Source organism: Ascidiella aspersa, chromosome 7 (genome assembly GCF_963924565.1).
Source record: "Ascidiella aspersa chromosome 7, kaAscAspe10.2, whole genome shotgun sequence".
Classification (NCBI taxonomy): domain Eukaryota; kingdom Metazoa; phylum Chordata; class Ascidiacea; order Phlebobranchia; family Ascidiidae; genus Ascidiella; species Ascidiella aspersa.
In genome coordinates, this window is record NC_139453.1 from 241,921 (window position 1) to 266,134 (window position 24,214).

The 24,214-nt window shown below is 35.1% G+C and overlaps 4 protein-coding genes across 5 annotated transcripts; 1 reads left to right on the top strand and 3 right to left on the bottom strand.

Annotated features, from left to right (window-relative positions):
• Positions 1–3,548: 3,548 nt before the first annotated feature.
• On the bottom strand, positions 3,549–5,107 carry LOC146137156 (adenosine 5'-monophosphoramidase HINT1-like). The gene is made up of 3 exons (XM_083393475.1): positions 4,949–5,107; positions 4,399–4,503; positions 3,549–3,752 (listed from the first exon to the last, which is right to left on the bottom strand). Exons 1-3 carry the CDS (start codon positions 5,054–5,056, stop codon positions 3,585–3,587), a joined length of 381 nt encoding a protein of 126 aa, XP_083249601.1. The 5' UTR covers positions 5,057–5,107; the 3' UTR covers positions 3,549–3,584.
• A 2,378-nt stretch (positions 5,108–7,485) lies between these two features.
• On the bottom strand, positions 7,486–13,658 carry LOC146137157 (syntaxin-16-like). Its single transcript, XM_083393301.1, has 9 exons — positions 13,472–13,658; positions 12,882–12,982; positions 12,723–12,775; positions 11,918–12,024; positions 11,376–11,538; positions 10,716–10,819; positions 10,080–10,223; positions 8,852–8,932; positions 7,486–8,547 (listed from the first exon to the last, which is right to left on the bottom strand). Exons 1-9 carry the CDS (start codon positions 13,553–13,555, stop codon positions 8,446–8,448), a joined length of 939 nt encoding a protein of 312 aa, XP_083249427.1. The 5' UTR covers positions 13,556–13,658; the 3' UTR covers positions 7,486–8,445.
• A 1,481-nt stretch (positions 13,659–15,139) lies between these two features.
• Positions 15,140–18,150, top strand: LOC146137158 (uncharacterized). Its single transcript, XM_083393488.1, has 5 exons — positions 15,140–15,352; positions 15,950–16,061; positions 16,369–16,501; positions 16,924–17,084; positions 17,504–18,150. Exons 1-5 carry the CDS (start codon positions 15,222–15,224, stop codon positions 17,705–17,707), a joined length of 741 nt encoding a protein of 246 aa, XP_083249614.1. The 5' UTR covers positions 15,140–15,221; the 3' UTR covers positions 17,708–18,150.
• On the bottom strand, positions 18,065–23,023 carry LOC146137159 (uncharacterized). Of its 2 annotated transcripts, none has more exons than XM_083393487.1 (7): positions 22,742–23,023; positions 22,362–22,445; positions 21,880–22,020; positions 21,292–21,435; positions 20,612–20,949; positions 19,679–19,828; positions 18,065–19,187 (listed from the first exon to the last, which is right to left on the bottom strand). In XM_083393487.1, the coding sequence occupies exons 1-7, from the start codon at positions 22,956–22,958 to the stop codon at positions 18,765–18,767; spliced, it is 1,497 nt and encodes a 498-aa protein (XP_083249613.1). In that variant the 5' UTR covers positions 22,959–23,023; the 3' UTR covers positions 18,065–18,764. The 2 variants fall into 2 exon arrangements, with proteins under 2 accessions (XP_083249613.1, XP_083249612.1); XM_083393486.1 differs by having other exon boundaries at positions 21,292–21,438.
• Positions 23,024–24,214: the final 1,191 nt, after the last annotated feature.

The window sequence follows — 24,214 nt, forward strand, 5'->3', positions numbered from 1 at the left end:
GATCGCTGCGTTACAAACACTATTGTTACGTCACTTGGTTATTGTCGTGGTGTTCTTTTTATGAAGTCACAGGAAGTCCCCGGAGGTCGGAGAAGAATGCCTGCAGAAAATCAAAGAAAATGGCATTTAAGAAAATCAGATAAATTTTCATCGGATATTCGACAAACACTTACGAACCTCGATGAGGGGTGAATGACGTCAGGTTGGTGTTAGCTTGGCGTCATTATTCTCCTGTTGTATCCAAGTAACGTCATCCGCGTCGTGGGTGACGTAAGACGAGAGTGCGGTGCTGGCGAGCGTACTTCTGCGCTGAAAAAAGTGGAAAACATTTGTCCCTCGAGTGAATCTAATGTTGAGTGCAGTTTTAGGGAACGAACTGTTAGTCGGAAAATGTAATGTTAGTTTGGTTAAAGAGTTAGGATGTTACTACTGCTCGTAAAATCGCGAAGTTACATGGACGTATCAACGTGTTCAACCACATTTCTTCCGCTAAATCTTAATTTTGCCCCAAAACCAACACAAAAATAAAATTTGGACGTCGAACCAACCTTGAGGATTTCTCCTCTAAAGACGCTCCTTTTCCTCCTGCTCCTCTCCTCCCTCCTCCTTTTCCTCCTCTTCTCTCACTTTCCTCGCTTCTCTTTAACTCAACCCTGGAACAAACAAAAATGTCGAACTGAAAATTTGCGTAATTATATATACGTGACGTCACAACAGCATGCGTGATGTCATACTTCATAACAGTGTCGCAGTGAACCACGCGCTGACGTCATCACACCCTAAACTAGCGGGCAACACGCATCACCTCCGCCGGGATTCCAACCCAGGCCCCAGAGGATTGGTGGCTTTATAATAATGACACAACAGACAAATCGCTGTTTATCAACTGATGCCAACGATATTGACGCCATCAATTGTTACGTCACTAATACTGCACAAAATGTTTTTGGCGGCGGCTATTCAGCTAAGTGATGCTCAAATTAAAATAGTCCAAAATAATTTAAGTCCCAAAACTTTTCACGACAAAAAACTGAAAATGCTCACAACAAAAAACACTCAACAACCAAATAAAAATAATAAAAACAGTCCATTATAGAAACTGAATAAAGTAAACAATAAAACAGTCTACAATTAAAACTAAATAATGCACACAAAAATAAACTGAATAAAGTCCACCATATAAATATAAATACATTTGCACAGGTAAGAATCTAATATAGTTCACAAATGAACAAGTTCAACAAATAAGGTAAATGCGATTCACAACAAGATTTTCTCGCAACAAAATTGCGCGACGTCAACTCAATAACAAAGGGAAGTCTGCAAACTCAAAATGAGACCCAAGCAAGTAATTATCAAGTAACTGGTGCTGCGGATATACTGGACACAACAAAACTACAGACTACAGATGCCTGGAAGTTCTTTAACTAGCTTCTAGTCTTGAAACTGGCCTACAAAAACACCAAAAAACATTCACCGCGTAAGTTGTGATCTCTGTTTAAACAATTCATTGCCACAAACCACAACAAAACCTGCAAAAATTGCTTCACTAATTTAGCGAACATTTGCAACAGAAACATAAAATCACGCGTTTTTTACAAAAAATGTTAATTTCACAAGTTCAACAGCACATTCCCAAAACGGGGTATTTCTCTGTGTAGCTCTCATATTTTGCCAAAAGTTCCAAGACATTGTGACACAACAAACCGTTTTCATCAACCGGAACTGAAAAGCATCTTAAAATATTGCATATTTCACCAGGGAGGCACATTGACCACCGCACTATCCGACTCCACTAAAGCAAATAGCTATTGCATTTCAAAGTTCATATTGTACATTCAAAAAAATCAACATAGCTCGCCTTCAATAAAATAGCTTACAACGCTGTAAAAACTTTTTGAGGGCACACGCAAAACGAACTCGGTAAATAGCAAATAGGGACCCTCGATTTCAACAACATCAATTAGCAGGCAACAAACTCACAAATGTTTCAACAAATTTTGTCTAAATTCAGGCTTCCACACCAAACTTAATTGCAACTTAACCAAGCCTCATCTAAGGCTAATTTTTCTAACCACAAATTCTTGACCTAACCTCCAACAGTTGCAAGTAACCACGTGTAGTTCAATTAAGCGAGTTGAACAAATTCAAGCAACATTTTGCTTTTTTCCCCGTTTGAAACTTGCCGCGAGAGGGTAATCACCCGTGGTGAGAAGGAATGTTGGCTGCTGATTACTTAAATAATTGATTTAGTAATTTGTAGCCTACACAATTTCTAAAGATAAAACCGTACGCTTCAATTAGGACCTAAACTCTTGGAAATCTGTATTGTCGTCAATTAATGCACTAAATTCACAACAATACGGTTAGCATGTGTTTCAATCCCTATATTTTTGACATTTTTATTTAATTAAGCTACAAAACTGCCGGGCTTTGTCCAACTCCTCTTGAATGTATTTTGCCTAAATTTCAGTTGCATATTTGCCACGACATCAAGCTCAGAAGTTAAAATTTCGAAACTCACAAAGCATTAAACCGTAAATTGTAAAGGTTGAATAGCATAAGGTGGAATATTTCCCATCCATTTTTTGTGGTTGAATGAATTATACGACAACAATGTTAGTGGCTTGTTTGACACCTGTGGTTTCAAAGCCGACTTGATGAGCGGGCTCAAAACCAAAATGTGCACGTTGCGCACTGTTGGACTTGGTGAAGTAAGTTAATTTGGCTGGAGTTGTTTTCAACTGACAGTTAAATGTTAACTGACGTTTCTTCGTATGTTCAATGACCGAATGAGCATCTTTTTTTCTAGGCCTAAAGGTTTAAAACTGAAGAGACAATGTAGGAATCTTTAAAATAATGTGAAACGTGAATGGGGCCAGCTGAGGTATCCAGTCACATACAACTGCTGCTAAAAAGCACATTGGAGCAAACTAACTAGTTTCCTTGCTAACGAATTGATCCGCAACCAAATGACGTCATGACTATGTCTAAAACGAGCAAAATAGATTTAAATTGATGTTAATAAAATTTCCTTTGCCAAGTAGAAATCGCTACGTTGTTTTGCAAATCATGTCTAAAATTTTTTTTTGTATAGGACGAGTGCCACAACCTTGTATCCAGTATCGGTCCCCACATTTTGCTGACATCCCTGCTTCTATCACTTAGCATCTCGTATCGCCCCCGATCCAATATTATTTTAAAACTTATGATCACAAGTATTTCCCTATTACAGGGAGCTCCTAAACTTGTTTTACCGCGGACCCCTAACTTTGCGTGGTCCACTGCAGGCAAAAAAATTCAACAATGACGTCATCACAGTACAAATAGACTTCATAAATTTGCTGATTTTGGTCCAAAAATGTGAAAATGAAATTGAGTCTAATTACATTCAGTGCAAAACCGTTTTATCTTTAATTAAATTGTTTTCCTTAATAAATTGATTAGTTCTTTAATATACACTAATTAACTAAAAATTTCAATTAGGCCTTCATTGACCCTAAAAGAAGAACACTGCTCTGCTACAAGTCGCATATCACACACAAACAGCTAATTGCAGGTTTATTATGTGGAAACCCCCCATCTTAACCAGGGGGCCACTGCAGTTGTCGCCCCCCCAGAACGTGGAGGTGGACGTGGTAGACCGACTGGGCCCCGTCCTTCCCGTTGTTAAGGACGACCCGGTACCCGGAACCGGCCAGACCTTCTTGCTCGGCGCATTTCCTGGCAACGATCATCAGGTGACCAAGAAGCTGGAAAGATGTAAAAAATAAAATATAAGTAAAAAAAAACATATAAGCAAAAAAAAATAAAATACAAATTGAAAAATAAAATACAAGTAAACAATGAAGATAGGTAAAAAAACAAATAAAAGCAAAAAATAAATATATTTAATTGAATAGAAAAAGTAAATCTTATCACTTTCAGTTTAAAGAACAACAAAGTTTGAAAACCATTTTTGCTTGTAGCCTAATTAAGCAACCTTAAAATATTTAGTAGCCAACTTTCAACCGAATTTTGGTGAGATAAAATTACCACGAGAGCATTTAACTAAAAGTTAACTTACAAATAAATTTATTGTTAGCCTTGTCTTTGTGTTCTTAATAATTTAGTGAGGCAATCTTGTGTGGGCGAATTTAGATAAATTCATAAACACACCCCACAAATTAGGGCGAGGTTAAATGAAAAGAACGTACAAATAAATTAAACTTACTTTTCACAATTTTGAAAAAAAACATAAAAATTCAAAATAAAGTAGGTTGGTGCAAATTTAAAACTATGGATTGTAAAAATGTAAGGCAACTATTTTTGTGTTAATTCAAGAAAAGTTTAGGCCAAGGTCTGTTAATAGTGCCAGGTAAACAATGTTTACTTTATTGAGTAAGAATCGAGACGCACCTGTTCGTCGCTATCTTCGCAGGTTGAAAGTTGAGCAACAGGTTTTTTTGGGATGACGAGAAAATGCTTCGGGGCTTGTGGGTTGATGTCGCGGAACGCAAGGCACTTAAAGAAACACATTTAAAATGTTCGGTAAATTTAAAAATGCATACAAATTGACCGAATAATTTTAGCAGTTATTTTTTGACGCCAGGTCACTGGTAATTAAAAGGTTAGACTTTTTCAATCTTACAAAAAAACATTTACTTTAAAATTGTAAGCACAAATTTAATTTGATAGAAAGTTATCTCACAAGACACTTCAATAAAAAATAATTGTGATCTGAATGTAGTTTTGAATTAAAGAAAGATTAACCAGGAAATATTTTGTTAGATATGTCACTGCAAGTTAGAAACTTAATCCTTAAATCAAACAACTATCTACCAGATATACATAATCTTGATTAGGCAGACTGACTTCTGCAAGCATTTTCATAGGTACCACTACATCATATATATGTGTATGTATACTTTGTATGTTTTTATTTCAACAACAAATACATTGGTCTTACTTGTTCATCTTCGAATATGATGTCCGATGGGATTTCCTTCCTTATTATCTTCCCGAATATTGTGTCGCCTCCGGCTTGAGCGGATTGTGCTTTCTCAACCTCGCCCATTGCAAGGTCAAGGTTAACTCAAGGTCACAAATGTAACAAAGTTCAACCAACAGACCTGGAATGCACAAAAAGTTTCTATATTACAACAATATTAATGTTGTCAACAAACAAATATGTTTAATATAATTGCTTTTAACTCTGCGATGTTAATTTGTCTTCTTAAGCAGATAGGTTTTCACATTTCATCAGGCAGAATATTCTATTTGCATCAAAATTTTGCCTAACACAAGCAATCGTCCTCTAGTTGTTTCTTAAACTTGCTCCACAACTGTGTAGCTTGGTCGTTAAGATGGGGTCTGATTTCTCAAGTAAAACTGATGTGAATGTTACATTGCTTCGCAAAGAATTTGTTTAAAGTGTCTATTCAACCAGGATATTTTGGGTACACAAACATTTGTTATACACCTGTGAGTGATTTGACATTTTAAAGATATGGTTGTGTGGTGGTATTAAAAAATTTAATTTCTAGAGCTTTGCATTATTTTATATGATTTATTTCCTAATTGATTAAAAAAATTACTTGGTTAGTTGCATAATAGCTTCAGGCCAGTGCATTTAAGGCAATCTTCACAAAGTTCTCGAGTAGGTATCGCTAAAATTTTTAGATGTGCAGATATATCAAGGTGCTTGACTGCTTGTACACTAGAGGTTCAGAACCACTATTTAGCTTTATTTTTTTACATTTAGTTGGACAATTTAAATCAGCTGTGAACAACAATTATTGTAAAACAATCTTGTAGAATGAATTCATTATTCCAGAGTTTAACTTTGATTTTTCAACACTTGTAAATGTAAAATTGCGCGATTGGCAACATTTCTAAGTTTCCAGGGACTTGGGTGAAGAGTGCCAAATTTTCAGGTGTTCATAAAACCTTGATGTAAGTTTGTAGTCCCTTAACAACTTATTAACAACATCCCTGTAGGTTCTGGGCAAGCACCACTATGGAAAGCATGGCAAGTGCACCCGCGATTTTATTTCAACAGACTAGACTTGCACCCCTAGAAAATGACTATGCACCTGTTTTTTCTATAAATTATATTGGTGGGTGCACTTATGTCCTTAGTTGCACCAGGTCACCCCAATTTTTTGGTCGTGAGATCTCGTCAAGATCTACCATAGTTTTTACCATACCAGACGAGAACATGCATTGCACGCCTAGTATATATATTTGTGGAAAGTGCCTCTAACTCAATATGGGACTGGATCCAAACTTTGGTAGAATTTTTTGAAATATACATGTTTAATCTACCTTTTCAGGTGTGCACACAAATTGTTCTAAAAATATCGGATGTGCATCTGCCACAGAATGCAAATAAGCTGCTTTCAGGATTGGTGTTTGGGATATTTCCTAAAATGGACTTCGTTATGTCACGTCAACCATAATGTCACGAAAATATTTGTTTGGTGCTGTTCTAGAACCCTACCCCATTTATTTTTACAGCTGAGAAACGAGTTCTTAAAGTTAAAATTACAACAAAGAAATAACATGTAAGAAAATGTGGCAGGATTTTGGACCAGTGCATTCTTATTTGCAAATCACTAATCTATATACTGTTTTACGTGGGCCTACTATAACGTACGCTAGTACTTAAAAACTTAAATATATTTTCCAAATTTTAGTATCAGCTTGTCATTTGCCGCACAGTTGTGGGTGATTCCCCAAATCCAACTACGTCACAAAACTTGAGTTCATGTTTCATGAAAATTGCATATTTTTCCAACAATTGTAGTTCAAAAGTACTTGGGGGTTCTTTTATGCTTGTATCTACTCTCTTCGTCAGAGACCGCCCTGTATTTTGCCGAGGCCGAACAACCATCTCTGGTTTCGTTCCTTCCATTTATGAACTAAACAAGCTGACCGTACACTTCGTAGTCGGCAATATATATATCGAATGCCCTACACCCCAGGGCTGCGGAGTCGGACTCGGGACTCAAGTCTTGGGTAAGACCACGTAAAGCTACCAGAGTTCCGAGTCCGGCATGCGCATGCGCAGTACCAAATTTAAAACTGATATGGTAAAGGTGGATGAGCATTTGGTGGAATATTTTAACCATGTATTTGAGTGGCTGAATTATACGACACCCCTATGAGTGGATTGCTCAATATCCACGTTATTTCAGTTGCGTAAATTGGCGGAATACAGACTGTAGAGTCCCTTCTTACCGATAACGCAAATATTGGTAATAAGAGATAAAAACACGTTTTAACTCTTGAATTGCAGCTGATTTACTTGTGTAAATATAGTAATGACGTCATTTGGTATCGTATTACACGCGATACTTTTTAGTCCAAAATTCCAAGAAACATAGAATACTATTAAGAAACACAATAGAAAACAACCATGACAATATAAATAGTAATTTTTATTGCACTACTTGAACATATCACGACAACATAAAATGTTTGTAAAACACGCAAAAGTAGCCAATAAAGTTACGATGTAACGCATGAAGTAGCGGGTCCACTAGCATGAGCACCCTATCACATATTCTACAATGGCACAGTGTAGTTGCACTTTAACGTATAACTTTTTTTCATTAAAAAAGTATTCAAAAAACAATAGCCTAATGGCTGAAGGTTGTAGTTAGATTTAGCAAGAATATTGAATCCCATACAGAAGAAGGTAGCTTTTTGAATTATGACTATTTTGACAATGAATAAAGAAATATTGGAGATTTGACATTTTTACAACGTTTTCCAGAAAAGTAAAACAATGGATTCATCGAAAAAAAAGGCAAGAAATTTGGAAAAGCAGCCTTTTCATAAAACTTAATTAACATCTACAACAAAAATAAAAGATGTTTTTTGATGAACAAGTATTCACACAATAGAATCATATTCCATTTAAAGTAATAATTTGCTGGCATATACGGACATGGTGGTACTTAAATAAACCAATAAGATTCATAAGTTCCCTGAATGTATTTAAACGACAAAAGTTGGGAAAAATAAAATAAATGTTTTTGCAATGTTTGTTTAAACAAAGTAATGTAATATATTTAACTTGTGTTCAAACTATATCATGCAAAACATTATTTTCTTTCATAAACGTTGGATTATATTTTTATTTCCTTTTTTTCTCATTGGCAATTTAAATAGAAATAAAAAAATAATATTTGGAAAAATCTTGAATTGAAAACAAAATAAATCTTGAGTTAAAAAAAAAAACATAAATTTTTTTTCATTGCTATTTTAGTAATTTTTTCACTTTTTACGACCACGAATATTTAAAATTGAGTTAGACCCATTTTTTTGTGATTTTTGAAATGCTAAAATGGCTCAAAATCTGTCAATCAGCTATTAGGGACACAACTCCTAACGTTGTTAGCAACCTACACATCAAGTTAGCTCGACAGTTCGACGACTTCCACATTACCAGGCTGCGCTTCACGACTTGACCGCGATTAAAATGATCATTAGGACAGTCGTGATGACGGCCATCACAAGAATTATCATCAACTTCTTGTTCTTCTTCTGGTATTCTTCGGCCTAATAAATAAAATTAAGTTTAGCAAAATGTAAAAAAAGCATTTGTAGTTGAAATTGTACACAAAGCATATATCTACGGCGGCTAATGCCCGGCAAGTTCACTAACTTAACACTTCATTTTGACGTCAGCTGAATGGACAACTGCCGACATGTGTTTATTTAGCAAATCACCTGATTTATCTAATTAAAAAACATGTTACTAACTGAACAGTGGATCGAGGTAAGAAAGTTTCTTGTTAAACTTTTATTGGGAATAAATAGACAAAGATGTTAAACACAATTTTTTTAACAAAAAGTCGCTCACCTTTTGAAGTTGCCCTAATCCCGATTCAGTTTTCACAACAGTTTGTTCAACATTGTAGTCAATTCGGTCGAGAACTGAACCCTGGAAGAAAAAGATAAAAGCTTAACACAGGAGGCTTAGTAGAGGGGTTGTGGTTCAATTGACAAGAATTTACCCAACCACTGAAATATTCATGCTAGATTGCTCGTGTTCGTACAAATGTCATCTAATCCTTATGAAGCCTGTCTTCCTGACCAACGGTCGCGATTCATCGTAACAATATACAGGGCGTCTTCAAGAGACTAACCCAGTTGTTTTTGAACTTCAATTAACGCGGACCCCTTAAGGTGTTTTTGCTTCTTGTGGGCCAGGGTCGGCAGGAAATTTTTAAAGAGGACGTCATAAAACAAGTAGACCTGGGAAACCTGCTGTTTTTGGTTCAACAAATGTGAAACTGATAGGAATTTTAAACACATTAAGAAAGGCGCCAAAGCGTTATCTTTCCGATTAAAACTCTTTACAAAATTATTTTCAGTTACGCCTTTATTGACCCCCTAAAAATTAGCCCACGGACCCCAGTTTAAGAACCCCTGGACTAATCAAAACAGTTGATCAAATAAGGATTTTCATGCAATCAAGGGGAGAAAAATATGGTCTGCGGTGAGGTTTGAACCCACGACCTCTTCCACAACGCCCCAATCGTCTGTTCAGCTGTTGGGTCAATGGCCCTCGCAGTTTGTTTGCACAAACTATCCTAACAAATACCTTTTAGAAATACGACACAAACACTTTTAAATTAAAAAAGTTCACGATTAGGACCAACTACGCGCAATTTTTAACGCTTCGCCGCCGTCTTCTTGTTAAAGGAACGCCAAAAACAATAATATGATAATATTTCAATTGTTTTAATTTAGACAACAGCAGGGTGGCGGAGAAATCACCAAGGAATACAACGGTGAATACTGCGAAGGGTAAGTAGCATTTTACATTATGCCATTGCTTAAAAAATATAATAAACTTTACGAGGCTTTATCAAATCTTAAAAAAAAAACAATAGCAATTTAATGAAAAAAAAGTTACTTGACTTTCTGTTACACAAAACTGTACTTGGCACATGTTATATTATTGTTTTTGGTGTTCCTTTAACTTTTGACGTAATATGTGAAGTGAGGTTTGAAAAATGCCGCTAATGGTAAAATCACAAAAACGCAAGGCTAACAAACCTTAAGAACAGATTTTAGCGGCTTACCTGTTCAACAATGATGTTCCCGAGGTCCCTGAATATTTCCGACAGTTCGTTGATGCTTTGGACAACCGATCGTATCTCCTCCTCACGTTGGTCGATGTTCACAGCGTTCTGACTCACAAAAGTCACTTGGTCCTGGTTGAAACCCTGCAAAAAAAACATTATTTGATGTTGAGATTAAAGACAACACTGTAGGGGCGATTTAATCATATGTGAGATTCCAAACTATTAGGTTCTAAAAAGTATAAATTTGTAGATTGGTAGCGGCTCAGTTAAATAAGAACTAAAAACGTCTGGAGGAAACTATAAAGTTTAAACGATATGGGGTAATATTTAACTAAATTTTAAACATTTGTTTACTAAATGGAAACAAATATTCGCTGTATCTACATTCTACAATAGTATTTTTTTTATATATTATATAAACTAGCATTTTTCCTTGTACTAAACTATAGAACTTCATGTAATGTTTGTTTTGAGAATATTTGTATTTTCCAAAATAATTTAAAGCACTAAATCTAATAATTGCAAAAAAAAACACTTTAGATGAAATAGGTGCAGTAAAAACTAGACAAATGTCCAATGAAAGAGGGAGCTGTTATATTTTCACCGATCACTATATATTATTTGCCCTCTCACCTTTTCAAACATTTCATCGTCAATGTCGTCTGGGTTTTCCTCGACCATCAAAGCTGTGTTTTGACCGAAGAATCGATGGGATCGCTCCTCACGACTCTTAAGTTCTGCGATTGTAAACACCTTCTAACGCAAAGTTGAAATCTCTTGATTAAGGGTTTCCAAACTTTATAGTCTGCGACCCGTTTTCATTTTAAATCGCTTTTTGCATCCATATATGTTTTACAGTAATAAACATTGTTTTTTTTCTTGTTGTGTGTTTCTACATTTCTTGAATAATTTAGCAACTCGGGTATGGATTATATTAGTTTTGACATCAGCACACCACAGTCCATAATCAGTTCAATATTTTTAAATGTAGCACTTTTTAGCTTTGCTAGCAGGGGTTAGGATCGTGACCCCCAGATTACATTTTTACAATCGGTCACAAGTAGAAAGATGATCATAAAGAACTAAAAAATTATGGTTACTCCTTAAGATCAAGGGCATTCACAGCATAAATAAAGAATGAGTGAAAGGAACAAATATGACCCATGTGTTGTTCTTAGCTTTTACCTGTATTAACGTGCTAAAATTAATGTAGAAATGTTTAACGATGGCCATTTTTTAAATAAATTACATTTAATATTGTGTAAAATTGTTTTTAACCCGACACCAACTTACTTTTAAGATACGATGACTGGCATTTCCTGAAGTCAGTTGTCATCGCTTGCAAAGTCGCAGCAAACGACGACATCGCGTTCTTTAGAATCAGCTTTTCTTGGTTCCTTGCTTTCTGACATCGACGACCGATCACTTGGATGCTGTTGTTGCAAGTGTGGAAAAGCTGAAACGATAAATTTACTTGTTAAGTCGTTATGTTTTAGGAATGATTACATAAGCAGATTATCAGAAAATAATTTTTCAATATAAAAATGAATTTTTGATAAATAAATATAACTGCCAAAAATTAAAAAACAACAAGATAAAACGCATTCAAATTGTGCAAAATACATTTTTCTACTTTAAAAGTAATTCAGGTGGTGAAAGTATGTGATTCAGGTACATACCATGATACAAGCATAAAGAATGTTAGTACAAAAAGTTTCCACTGATGATATTTTTTAACCAACCACTACTTTTAATTTAACGAAAGTGTGGAAGTTCATAAAGCCCTCTTAAAGTCATAAGAGTTTTGGTTCAACTAGCCTCAACCAAATATTGACCTGTGTAATTTCTTGTGTCAGGATTTCAATTGTGTGTTCCTCGTCCACATTGTCGTCTAATGTCGGTCGATTGAGATGTCGGTCGTGTAGGAGCGATAGTTCGGCCACTGCAAGGCAACAACATCACATTTATCTAGCAATTGATAGAACTGTGGTTCCAATTGTGGTGCCATTTCTAGTGCCAAAGGATGGCGAGAAACATTTAAATATCTTCAAAAAAATAGATAGTTTCATCTATTTGTATTTTTCAAAGTAATTAAGCTATATTTGCTTATGCATGAATACCTTTAGTTACCTCCAGTTCCTAAACTACTATATAACAATCTTTCATGGGAAATCTGTGTTGGATTTCAAATCACAGCTGAAATTTTATAATATTTCAATTCTGTCTGGAACCTTTCGATTCAACTTTTGTACAGTTAGGTAAACTCTTGGTACAGTTAGGTAAACTCTTGGTACAGTTAGGTAAACTCTTGGGGAGTATTAAACAGATTAGATCAATGCTTTCCGACCGAGTGCCATTTTTAATGCTCATGGATGCTGGAGATGTTTAAAAACTCATTGCAATTCTTTATTTTTGCTCTATTGGCAAGAATATTTTCCTACATAGTGTAAGTTGCTGACTGGTATGTTGTTTCAACTCTGTTTATTGTGATATCACGGTAAACCACTCGCAAAAAAACTACTAAGGTTGTTGCAAACTATTTATCTTTTGCCCAGGGCGCCAAAAGGTTGGAAACCTCTGGAATGGTGCAAACTTAAGGTTTTAAAATAGTAACCGCAAAGTTATAAAAACCTTACTCACTTTTCTCTTTGATTCTTTCAAGGTCATAATTTATTTCTCTGGAAGTTTCCGTCCTTTATAAAAATTTCAATTAAATTAAAGAAGAATTCATTTACAGTGAAAATAAAAGATTTAATGCAAATTTTCGGTAGAAAACACCTGAACATTTACTCGACCTACCAATCGTTCGAGAATGGTTTCTTGAAGGTTACGGCCGATTCAACGTCGTGGTTTTGTTTTCCGACCAGAGCTACTCTATCATCGTCTTCAAAACTCTCCGACTGCAAAAAAATTCCTGGGTTGGTTTTGGTAGAATCATAAGCAAGAAATAATCATGCTATCTAAATATTAAGAACAATAAAAGTGTAGAAAACTTGTGGTTGTAAACCTATTTTGTCATACATTGTGAAAAATGTTGATTATATGTTTCATCAGACAAAGTAGCCAACAGGAAAAAAATGTTGGTTTTGAAAGAACGCTAATCACTAACGGTGAGTATATGCGACAAAAACTTAACTTAATAAGCCAGCAGTGGTCACTGCTGGTTGTAGTTGGGCCCGACTGCATTTCATATAATTTTGGGCCCCCACAGATTTGAACCAAAATTTTTTGGTAGAAATCTTCTGCCAAAATTTTGATATTTTAGGCTATATGACGTCACTGGCATACTTTTGGCAAGCACTTCACGCTTATATCTTTGGCTAAATCTAGGGAGTTGGGTATATTAAATAGCACATTAACTTAAATAATGACATTAAGCTTCAACTTACTGTGTGGTTGCTGAACATGTGTTTGCTCTGCATCGAATTGTTTCGCATCAGAATAAATGCATCGGTTAACGAGCGGACCGCCATCGTGATGTGTCTTTCGCTGGAATTATAGGCTTAAAAAAGTTGCTGGCAAACCATTTCTAGTATTCAATCATCTATTTTATGAAGTAAATTTAAATAGAGTCGGTTAAAAAATAACCCGAGTCCGACTCCGGGTAAATGTGCGATTTTGTCAAGTTCCGAGTCCGGCCATCACTCTACAACCTGTAGTTCACCAATTTATGAAACTATAACCCCTTCGCTAAGTTTATCACTCAACTGTGGTCATAGCCGCGCATTTCATGTAAAATGCGGTCCGCCACGAAAAATCGCTTAAAGGCATAAAACTTTTGTCGCGCTTACGGTTTTCAGTATAGTACTCCATTTTTAGCCGTGCAAATTTTACAAATAACGTTATTACAGCCGCGCAATTTCAAGCTGCAAAATCGTCTCCCCCGCGCAAAATCCAAAGTTTCCAATCTGGGCAATGGTGGGAAAACAACAAACTGGCAAGCAGAAAAAATCTAAAACAATTTTTAATGGTAAAAATATGATTGAAATCTAACAATAGACACAACAATATTTGGCGCTCTTTCACTATTGTACGTTAAAATTAATAAAAAAAAAATTTTCTTTAAATGCTGCTTACCACAACACATATTGTTTGGGTTAGGGTGCGGGTTAGCGTTTGGTTGAGGGTGGGTCAAGTTATTATTAATAATAAACATAATATTACTTGAACCAGCCTTACCCAAACGCTAACCCACCCCATAACCCAAACAATATGCGTTGTGGTATGCGGTATTATTATTTTTTTTTTTTTTGCATAACTTTTCACGTACAATAGTGAAAGAGCGCCCAATATTTATCTTACCATTTAATTTAAAACAATAATGTAATAAACTAAGAGCAACCATATTGAGTTAAACCTTTTGAACTGAAAAGTAACAGAGCTAGGATTACCATATATTCTAACTTTTTGTGGTGTTTTAACAGCTCTATAAAACAAAGAACTAAAAATCTAATAAACCCAATTTTTTTAACGTTTTTAAATCGGGTATTTTTACTGATGATCACCACAGCCGGTTTTCAAGGATTTATTTTTAGCTTTGTCTTGTATGTAAACTTCATACATCGCCTGTACTTATGTTACAATTAAATTAAACAAAAACAAAATATTTTCTCATATTTAAGTTTGATGAAAATTACTGCTTACATAGAATACTTACACGATTTTTGCTTACATTTTTATAGAGATCTAAAATATATAAAAAACCTTCTTCGATGTAAAAACAAAGCTAATGGCATCTTTGTAAAAAAAATTCTTCTTTTAACCAAATATTTTACTGAAAACATATGATTTTCTACATTTATTCGCTAGCCTGTTATCAAAATTACACGAAATATTTTATTAATCAATAAATAGCAATATTGTATTAAATAAATTTAGTAACTTCAAACCAAAGAGTTTTAAAAACTCTTTGTTCAAACTAACTATAACTGTAAGTAAAAAAAAGAATAAGAATTAAATGAAACAAATTTTTAAACTTAACCTTTCAAAATTTTCCACGTGACTTCCAAAGCTACGTGGCCAAAACAGGGAATTTTTAGGGAAATACCCAAATCACCAATCAACTGTTGTAATTAAAGTTTCCAAATTTGTTTTTTTTTGTTTAAATTCTGTTGTTTTCGAGTTTTTTGGGATGTTGTCATGCCTGCCTTGCAGTTGAACCGCCTACAAGCTCTGCAATTCGTTCTAATTATGTTTGCTTTACCTGCACAATACTTACTGTACGAATGGTCTGGAAAATCAGAACATGTCAGAGTCGCATCCATTCAAAAGTAAGTGAGTTTGTTGGAAATGTAAGATTTTCAAATGCAAGCAAAATAGTAAGTATAATGTTATTTTTTTCTGTAGCAACTGCACATCTACTAATCGCTAAAATTACTCACATTATCTGTTGTTTACCCAGAAAGTTTGGCCTCCACAGTTGCACACTCAGCCATGCACGCTTTTCATGTCGCTATGAAATCTGTTTAGCTTAGCCAACTCAATCAAACATAATAAACCTTCATCCATTCTGTGGCAGTTGCACAGGAGATTTTTATAATGCAATTTGTGTTCACACCTGAGTTAGTAAATTGTCGCCTACGCCTAAATTCCTGCTAAAGATTGAGGAATTCCTGAACCCCAGGTGTTTATTAAACCTTGATTGCAAACCTCTAAATTTGGTGCTGGAAAAATCTCTGTAAAAAGTGCCTTGGAATACAGACTGCATCTTCATCTGTGATTACAGCTTTTAGTAGTGAATATTTTAAAGCCGCATGATTTTAGGCTGCTTTAGCAAATTAACATTCTCACCCAATATCCAAAGTTTCCAATCAGGCAAGTAATTAGATTTATTTTTCAAATCAATTTATTTTTTGTTGTTTTCTCAGCTTGATAACAGAGAGTCAGTCGTTTGCCAAGAACTACTTTAATCTCGTATCGTGGCAGGAGTGGATTCATCAAACCGTGCAAAATATCTTAAAGAAAAGTATAACAATTAAGGTAAAACTGGCACAAAGGTACTTAATAATGGTGCGGTCTGGAAAGTATGTCAGATCTAACGGTTCACGGCTGAAAAAATTGGGTGACCAGGACCAAAGTCAAAAGTGCTACTTGTAACAAATTGAAAACTAACGATGAATATATAATTGTTTGGTGCCATACAGTGGCTGATAGCTGTTTTTTATTACCAAATCTATCAAACATTAAAATCCATTTGGGAAACATTTAAACAATTTGATTTATTTTACCAAATGGCCTAAAATAGTTTTTTTAAATTAATTAAACACCGAAATATAATTCAATCCAGGTTGTCAAAAATTCGAAAAAGCAATCCAACTCACAACGGAAGAGCCACGAAGCACCACAAAATAACGAAATAAATCGGGAGAGTTTGGCCGCTGAGGTTTTTAAGTACAGGAGTACCGATGGATTTTTTGCCTGTAAGAATTTAAGTTTTAACAAGGCATCAAAGGAAAAGAAAAATTGATTATTGTCATTTTGCTTGTAGCTTTGGTTCAGATATGAAGATTTTAAAAAATGTATGCAAAATTATAAATCATTAGGTTGCCTTTTTAAATTATAATAAAACTGTATATTTAAAAAAATAAATTGAACCTATTAAAAACCATGAAATTATTAAATCTATATTTAAAATGTTTTTAAGAATATCAAAGCCCATACAGAAGTAGGTTGCATTTTGGACGTATCGAATAACTATTTATTCATTATTTATTTGAAACGTCCAAAATGATACCTACTTCTGTATGGGCTTTGATATTCTTATTACGTCTTACTACAACCTCCAACCATTATGCTCCAAAATGTTTTTACTTTTAACGTCTGTAAATTTCTTAATTTTCAGCGTCAATAGAGCCAAGGATTCGTAAATCTAGCAAGGTCAAATACAGGGTCGGACAAGTTATTCGACACAAACGCTTCGGTTACAAGGGTGTGATCATTGGTTGGGACAACACTTGCAGGGCCCCTGCATTCTGGATCAACCAAAACCATGGAAATAACAAGGTGGGGGGTAATAAATATGTTGTAAAACTTATTGCTTTGAATACGAAAAAACAGGGTTTTAAAAGTACTACTGACCTTGACTTGCCTTACACTACAAACCTCATTTGGCCAACAAATTTTGGTAATATGTTTTTCAAACCTATGTTGATTCAATGTTTCACTTGCTTGATGTGGATCAAGTTGATCCACTAACTTAAAGTTGTGCACTAAGTTTTTATTTGTTGTAACCATTTTTTATGTTTGTGGCTAAAACCTGCAGTTCCCAAACTGGGTCCTTTAGGAATTTGAGGCCAATAATTGTTTCGAGAAAGCAAGAGTGGTCTGCCAGGTCAAAAAGTTAAACCACAAGATAATCGCGTATTTTGATGTTAATTTGTGCCAACAATAAAATAATTTTTTGACTGTAAATTTACTTTCAGCATTGGAAGACGCAACCAAACTACGCAATCCTGGTCGATACGAGAGACCGAAGCTCGCAAGTCACCTATGTGGTCGAAGAAAACATAGAAATCATAACAAACACCCCTGTCAAACATCCAGAACTCAACGACTACTTTGATTTCTATGACGGTGCTCAGTATCACATGCGACCATCGTTAAGAATAATTTACCCAAACGATTAAAGAAGTTTTGCCTTAAATTAATTTATATTTAGATGCGATACTTAAATGGATAAATCCATTTTAAAAGTGAAAATATTGACGGAAAGAGGAGTATAACAAATAGCGGTTGTGTTTAATGTCTTCCCCAATCCAATGGCTTATTTAAAGCCAATATAGACAAGATTTACTTTGAAATTTATTTTGGTGCATTAATTTGTAAGTTTATTCAATTGTACACAAAATGCTGCTTTCATTTTGTGCTGGAACACTAAATATTTTTTTACATTTATCTGCTCTTGTTAAAAATCCAACCTGTTGAATATCAGAAACAGTTTTCTGTAGTAATTACACATTTTTTTTCTTAAAGGATATATTTATTTGGCAAAAATTGCACCACGCTTTTACTGTTAGTAACTCTTTCACCAGAATACAACTGTTTTTTTACTTATTTTTCCAACATTCAGTGTTATTACAGCCAAAGGTAAAGGTGGAAAGAAAATATGCATTGCCAGAAATTTGCCTAAAAGTTTCAAATTTAAAATTAGCAAAAAAATTTTCTACAATTTTGTTAAAGAGGGGTTTACAGCGATATTTTCATGAAGAAAGAAACCATTGTTGATTAAATTAAACGATACAACAAACATAAAATGTACAACACTCAGAAATATGTTTTCTGAAAATAAGTAGCTGCGTATTTTCTAACTAGCCTTTTACTAAACAAGTTATTTAAAGCAATAATAATTTCAAAGCAGTTTAGGAATATTTCAACCTAAAAATTTACCGGTCGTGAAATCTGAATTGAGATTCATTTATTAAATGATCAATTTTGAAGATAATCGATTCAGAAATGTTTAGAAATATATAATGGCTTTTCATCCACAATTCGTCTCGGTTTGAGCAAGTGTGTTCACAAATTTGGTTCAGCTTAAAAAAGGTATTTTTAACATTATTAGTAAAGTATGACGAGGAAACAAAATAGCGCAAAGACGGCAGAATATAAGTTTGAGCAAAAACCCGGCATTTTTCGGCCGACGTTTCAACAGAAGCAGCTTGCAACGAAAGTCGGAAATCGCACGACTCACTGGTAACCTACCCCTGGTTGCCGGGGGCGATAACCCCCCCTGCCAGCAAACATCCTGCGATTATTACCACCTGGGGGAATCCCCTGACCCCCTGGGGGCATGTAGGCGCCGCTAGGTTGGGGGGCTGGTGGACCCCGGGGTTGCTGGTTGTAATTTGGTTGTCCGTAAGCCCCTTGGGGATTCCCCGGGGTCATTTGAGGTTGCCCCGGTGGCATTTGGGGGTTACTCTGGGTCATTTGTGGGTTTCCGGGTCCTGGAGGCATTTGGGGGTTACCTTGGGTCATCTGTGGGTTACTTGGTGTCATCTGGGGGTTACTCTGGGTCATTTGTGGAGCACCTTGTGGCCTTCCATATTGAGCCTTGGGTGATTGTTGATCATAGGGGTTGTACCCCGGTGTAGCCCCTTGGGCTCCGTACGTCTGAGGAGAAATAATATTTTGTGAGAAATTAGTATTGGCAGATGAAGTGTCTTTAGGCTTCACTGAGAATCTTTTTAGGCCAAAGACAAACACAATATTTTGTGAAAACACAAAACAACTTTCTTTTGTTAGAAATTACGTTTCCTTTTTTCTTTACCAAACCTTAATTTTGCTTTTATCTGTCGGGCGCTGTTCATAAAATCCTGTATTTGTGAGCTTTTTGTATTGTATTATAACAGACCAAATGTGGTGGTGGTAGATGCTGTTTTATTTAGTTAATTGGAAGTGTTGATAGTAATATTGGAATATTCGGAACAACTAACTTTTATGTGGTACTTTTTTTTTTTAATTTATTTAAAGCAACTCTGTCAGTAATCTTGCTGAACTTGTCACAAATATTACTTTGCCAAATATTCCTTTATTACTCTCAACACTTCCGATTTACTATAATCAAAGGGGTATAAGTTAAACTCCACAACAAATCGACTTACCTGTCCTTGTGGGTTTGAGGTTGGGGGTGCGTACGACCCCTGAGGGTTCATCGGAGCTGCTCCCGGTTGCTGTGGTGCCCCCTGGTGTTGGGTTGGTTGTGCGTTCTGCTGTCCGTAAGCTGCCGAGTTTATGAAGTTGCTTGTTGGGTTCTAAAAAGTAAAACAAGTTCAACGATAAAACAAAGTGTAACTCGTTTTAAACCTGTGCTTGAGAGGCAAAGCATCAAAGCTAGAGGCAAATCGTGTGGGCTTGAAATTGCAATTTGGTACAAAATTTCCAAATACCTTGAGTTCTTGATTGACAACTGGAATTCATTTCCATGAAAAATAAGAAACTGCATGCAGAAACGGTGGAGTTCACACAATTTAGGTTTTTCATTTCTTCAAATGTTGGCTAAATTTCAATTTGTTTGCTTAACTTGGGGCTGAGATTTTCATTTGCCACAACGCTGATTGACAACTACTTGCCCAGGTGGCGAGTGACCTTGAGCATAACTTGGTTGTGTTATCAGACTGAACTCAATTTGTTGATCAAATTATGTTAAACGTCAATCTCCCAAAGGCTAATTAATATTGCATAAATTGCCAGCGATCCACGCTTACATAACCATGTTAATGCACTGAGATAGTGAGGCAGGTTAAATCAATAGTAAAAAATAGTTACGTAGGAGGAAATTTCGCAGGCAGTGCTCCAACAATTTTCGTGAGTGTGTAATTCGTGCGGACACAAGCTGATTGTTGTTCATAGCCTTTTTCGCGGCGATCAAATTACTAAGCGTAAGCATAACATCGAAGCTTTGGCATCAAAAAACTTTTGTATATCAACAAAACTTAAAGAAAGTTCAAAGTAATTCATATGACCATGACTTTTAATTGTTAAACTCTCGCCAGCAAACTGAAATCCAATATCACCCCTGAAGCAACTTAACTTACTTGAGAACTGGGTTGTTGATTGGTGGGTTGGGGCTGTTGGGTCGGTTGTGGGGGTCGTTGGTATGAAGCGGGGGCCTGGGGGCTTGGGGAATAACCCTGGGAAGGAGAGGATATCCCGAACGATTGGTTAATTGCGTCGGAGTTTGGGTGTTGCTGTTGGAAAGCCTGGATTCCTGGTTGTTGTTGTTGTACGGCAATCGGTGGGTTTTGCTGTTGAACTTGTTGTTGCTGTATAGGTTGTTGTTGTATTGCTTGTTGTTGTAGGGATTGTTGTTGTTGTCTTAGCTGGTTTGCTGATGAAATGCTGCTCAAACTTTCACTGGGACTTGTCGCCCTCTCTGTGAGAAAGTAGAATTTTGAGTCAGAAAATTTGTTCAATTTTTAAATAAAAATGAAAACTGATTTGAAATGGCACAGCTTTTTTTAAAGCAAAACAGATTAAAATATTTTCTTTGATAAAACAACACTTTTGGTTAAAGATGCAAATTGTTTTTGACTTTTAACTATTAGTGCTACCAAAGTGTAATAGCGAACTAAATGTTTTGAAAATTATATTACCATGGCCTTGTAAGTTAATGACAACAATAACTTTAAATGAAAAAAAGTGTTATTCAGGATGTTCTGTCTTAGTCAAAGTCAGTCATACATTAACTGCTAGAAGTAAAAGTTATTTGTCTTACCTGGTTTTGGTGTGATGTTGTTCTGCACTGGTTTGCTGACCAACGAGAGGGGGTCGAACGCGGGTTCGTAAGTCGGTTGGGGGTTCGGTACCGGGGCTGGGGTAACAACAGGAAGGTCGTTGACCGATGAAGCCTTCGCAGAATCTTCTGTGTTGAAACAAAAGGATGTATAGAATTGTTAACCTTGTTTGTTCAGTCCAGAAATGTTGATGTTATGGGGATCAACAATAGAAACTTTTTCAGCTTGCAGTGATTAAGATTTAAATAAAATTGGCACAATTTTTTCAAAACCCACTAAGGGAATAGGTGGTTTTCAAATTTACTTACGAGGGTCTATGAAGTTGTAATAAAAACTACAAATTTGATTTTTTATCATGAATAACTAATTTATTATCAAACTGTGCGGGGACTACTTTATGCCCCCCAAGCAAGTCTGCATTTATGATGATCCTTTTCTCAAAAAATTTAGGTGTACAATTTAATAATCCAGGTGTAGACAAAAATTACTACAATTTTTAGTTCTAAAATGCAACGTATTGCAATCTGGCTTCAGGCCAGATCAGTAAAATCATTAAATCGCTGAAATACCTTGCGTGTCGTCCGCTATCACTGCGGCTTCACCGAGCTGATCCAACAACTTGTTCACTTGGTTTCGAATCCCGATCAAGTTTCCACGAATTCCTTGAACATTCACCGGCTCAGACTGTGTAGATTGAGGGTTATCTTCGGCTAAAAGAATGGGGTTAAATTTAGAATTTTTTGTCAATAAACCAGGTAGGCTTCAATGCAAGTTAGAACGAATGAAATGAACGAATGAAATGAACAAATGAAATAAACGAATGAAATGAACGAATGAAATGAGACAAGTGCGGCTTTTAAAGCAATTATTATTCCATCACAAGCACTCACAACATACGGTTACATCGAAGGGGACTAAACTAGGTAAAGGCAACGATTAAAATATGTACCACTACCAAACAATTCACAACAATCCTTTAGCGAGAGATTTTTTTAAGAATTTGCTAAAAAACTGAACATATATTGAACAATTTTTTAAAAGCATAACTTACTAAATATTGTCAGTTTTAGAATCCTGCTTAGCTGTATCGCCAAATTCATATCGGAGTCATCAAATATTGTGATTAAATCTCCATCTGAAAATAAAACAATAAATATATATTAATAAAATTCCATATTTTATGTCCGAAAGCAAGCCTCTTAAAAACTAAGGATATTTTAACTTGGCTTTATATTAAGAGTCAAATAGCATGGGTAAAGTAGAATGTCTTATTCTTATGTACTCTGAAACTTTAGACTTTATTTATTATTTTTTACATTTTATTGTTTTAAAAAAATTATACTATTTACACTAAAAAAACAACAAAACCATTGTAAATACGAAACAAGGGTTTTCCTAAACACCAACAAAACAGCAGTTAAGTTTACCAACCTTCGTCTGCATATTTGATGGTAATATCGTCGTTAGTTTGAAGTTTTCCACGAAATACGCGCTGCATCATCAAAATAAGTTCATCGTAAGTAAGCTCTTCGTTGTAGATCGGAATGCGACGAATGTCGTCCCCCAACCTCGCTTTAATTATCAGCTTTCCCGTTAAATCTGTGCTGCCTGAACCGTTGCTTACGCTCGCCATTGAGCTAGCTGACATAACTTGCAAAAATAGTAATAAAAAAAGAACAAATCACCTAAAATTTCTTGGCGACGTGTTTTTTTTCACGAAAAGCAACTTATTTACTTTTCAGCAAACGTCAAACAACTCGTGATTTCTTTAACGCTTCATCAAATGCCGGTTTCAATTTCGCTCTGATTTAAGAAGGTTTTTGCTTTTAATCACATTTTTAAAATTTCTTGCATTTTTATTATATGCTACCAATTTAACAATCTTGTTTCTGTACTTTTAATATACAAACACTGGGGTAAAATATTCGTTAAAACTTTGTAAAATATCGAGTTTTCGTTTGAGTTACCTCCTTGAAATTATGATTTACTATTTCTCTATTGACGTGTTTTATCCTGAAGTAGAAACGAATTTATACGGAAACAAAATGTTTTTTAAATCACATAATTTTTCATTTTTGTCGCATTTTTCACATTTGAACATTTCTTTTACCTCAGTTCACTTACTGAACTTTTCAATTTTTTGTACAATTTGTAATTAGGTAAAATAACACATTTTCCTCAATAAGGGGAAATTGAAACGGGAATTGCGTGAAATATTGGAAAAATAGTCGGTTTCTTTAAATTGAATGCTCATTCTTAATTTTAGAATAGATCAATCTTATAAAATCAAAATAAATTCGTTTAATTTTTAAATCCACTGTACCGTTATAATGATATGTTTTATTAAATGTTTTATTAAAGAACCCTCCCCGCCAAATCAAATCCAAACCGGTTTATTCTTGACAACAACAGTTTATAACGTTACAATAATACCGAACGAATTGTTTATATTACATGAGGTTTACATTCGTATCGTAACCCCGCCCTTCCTTAGTTTAGCAACTGAATTTCACTTTGTACAGAAATGCGCTGTTGTTTATTTCTCCTAAATCACGTGCCAAATTCTTGTAGTTATTAAAATAAATGCGTATCAAAATTTAAAGGTTTAGAAAAGTAGTTTGCTTACAATATTGGAACTAAAAAATAAGTCAATGAGAACAGCTTGAGCCGTGGTCTAAATTTTGTAAAATTAAGGCAACTTTAAAAGGTTGCAAAAAGAGGGCTATTTACTTAAATTAAATACAAAGCATGATTGACAGTGTTGTTAATGATATCTTAAATGCACTTCTTCGATTTTTTAATGACTTTGACTTTCATTAAATTATTTTTAATAAAATTTTGTTATATTTATATTTGCCAATCAAAATATCACTCAGGTTCAAACAAGTTTACAGACTTTCATAA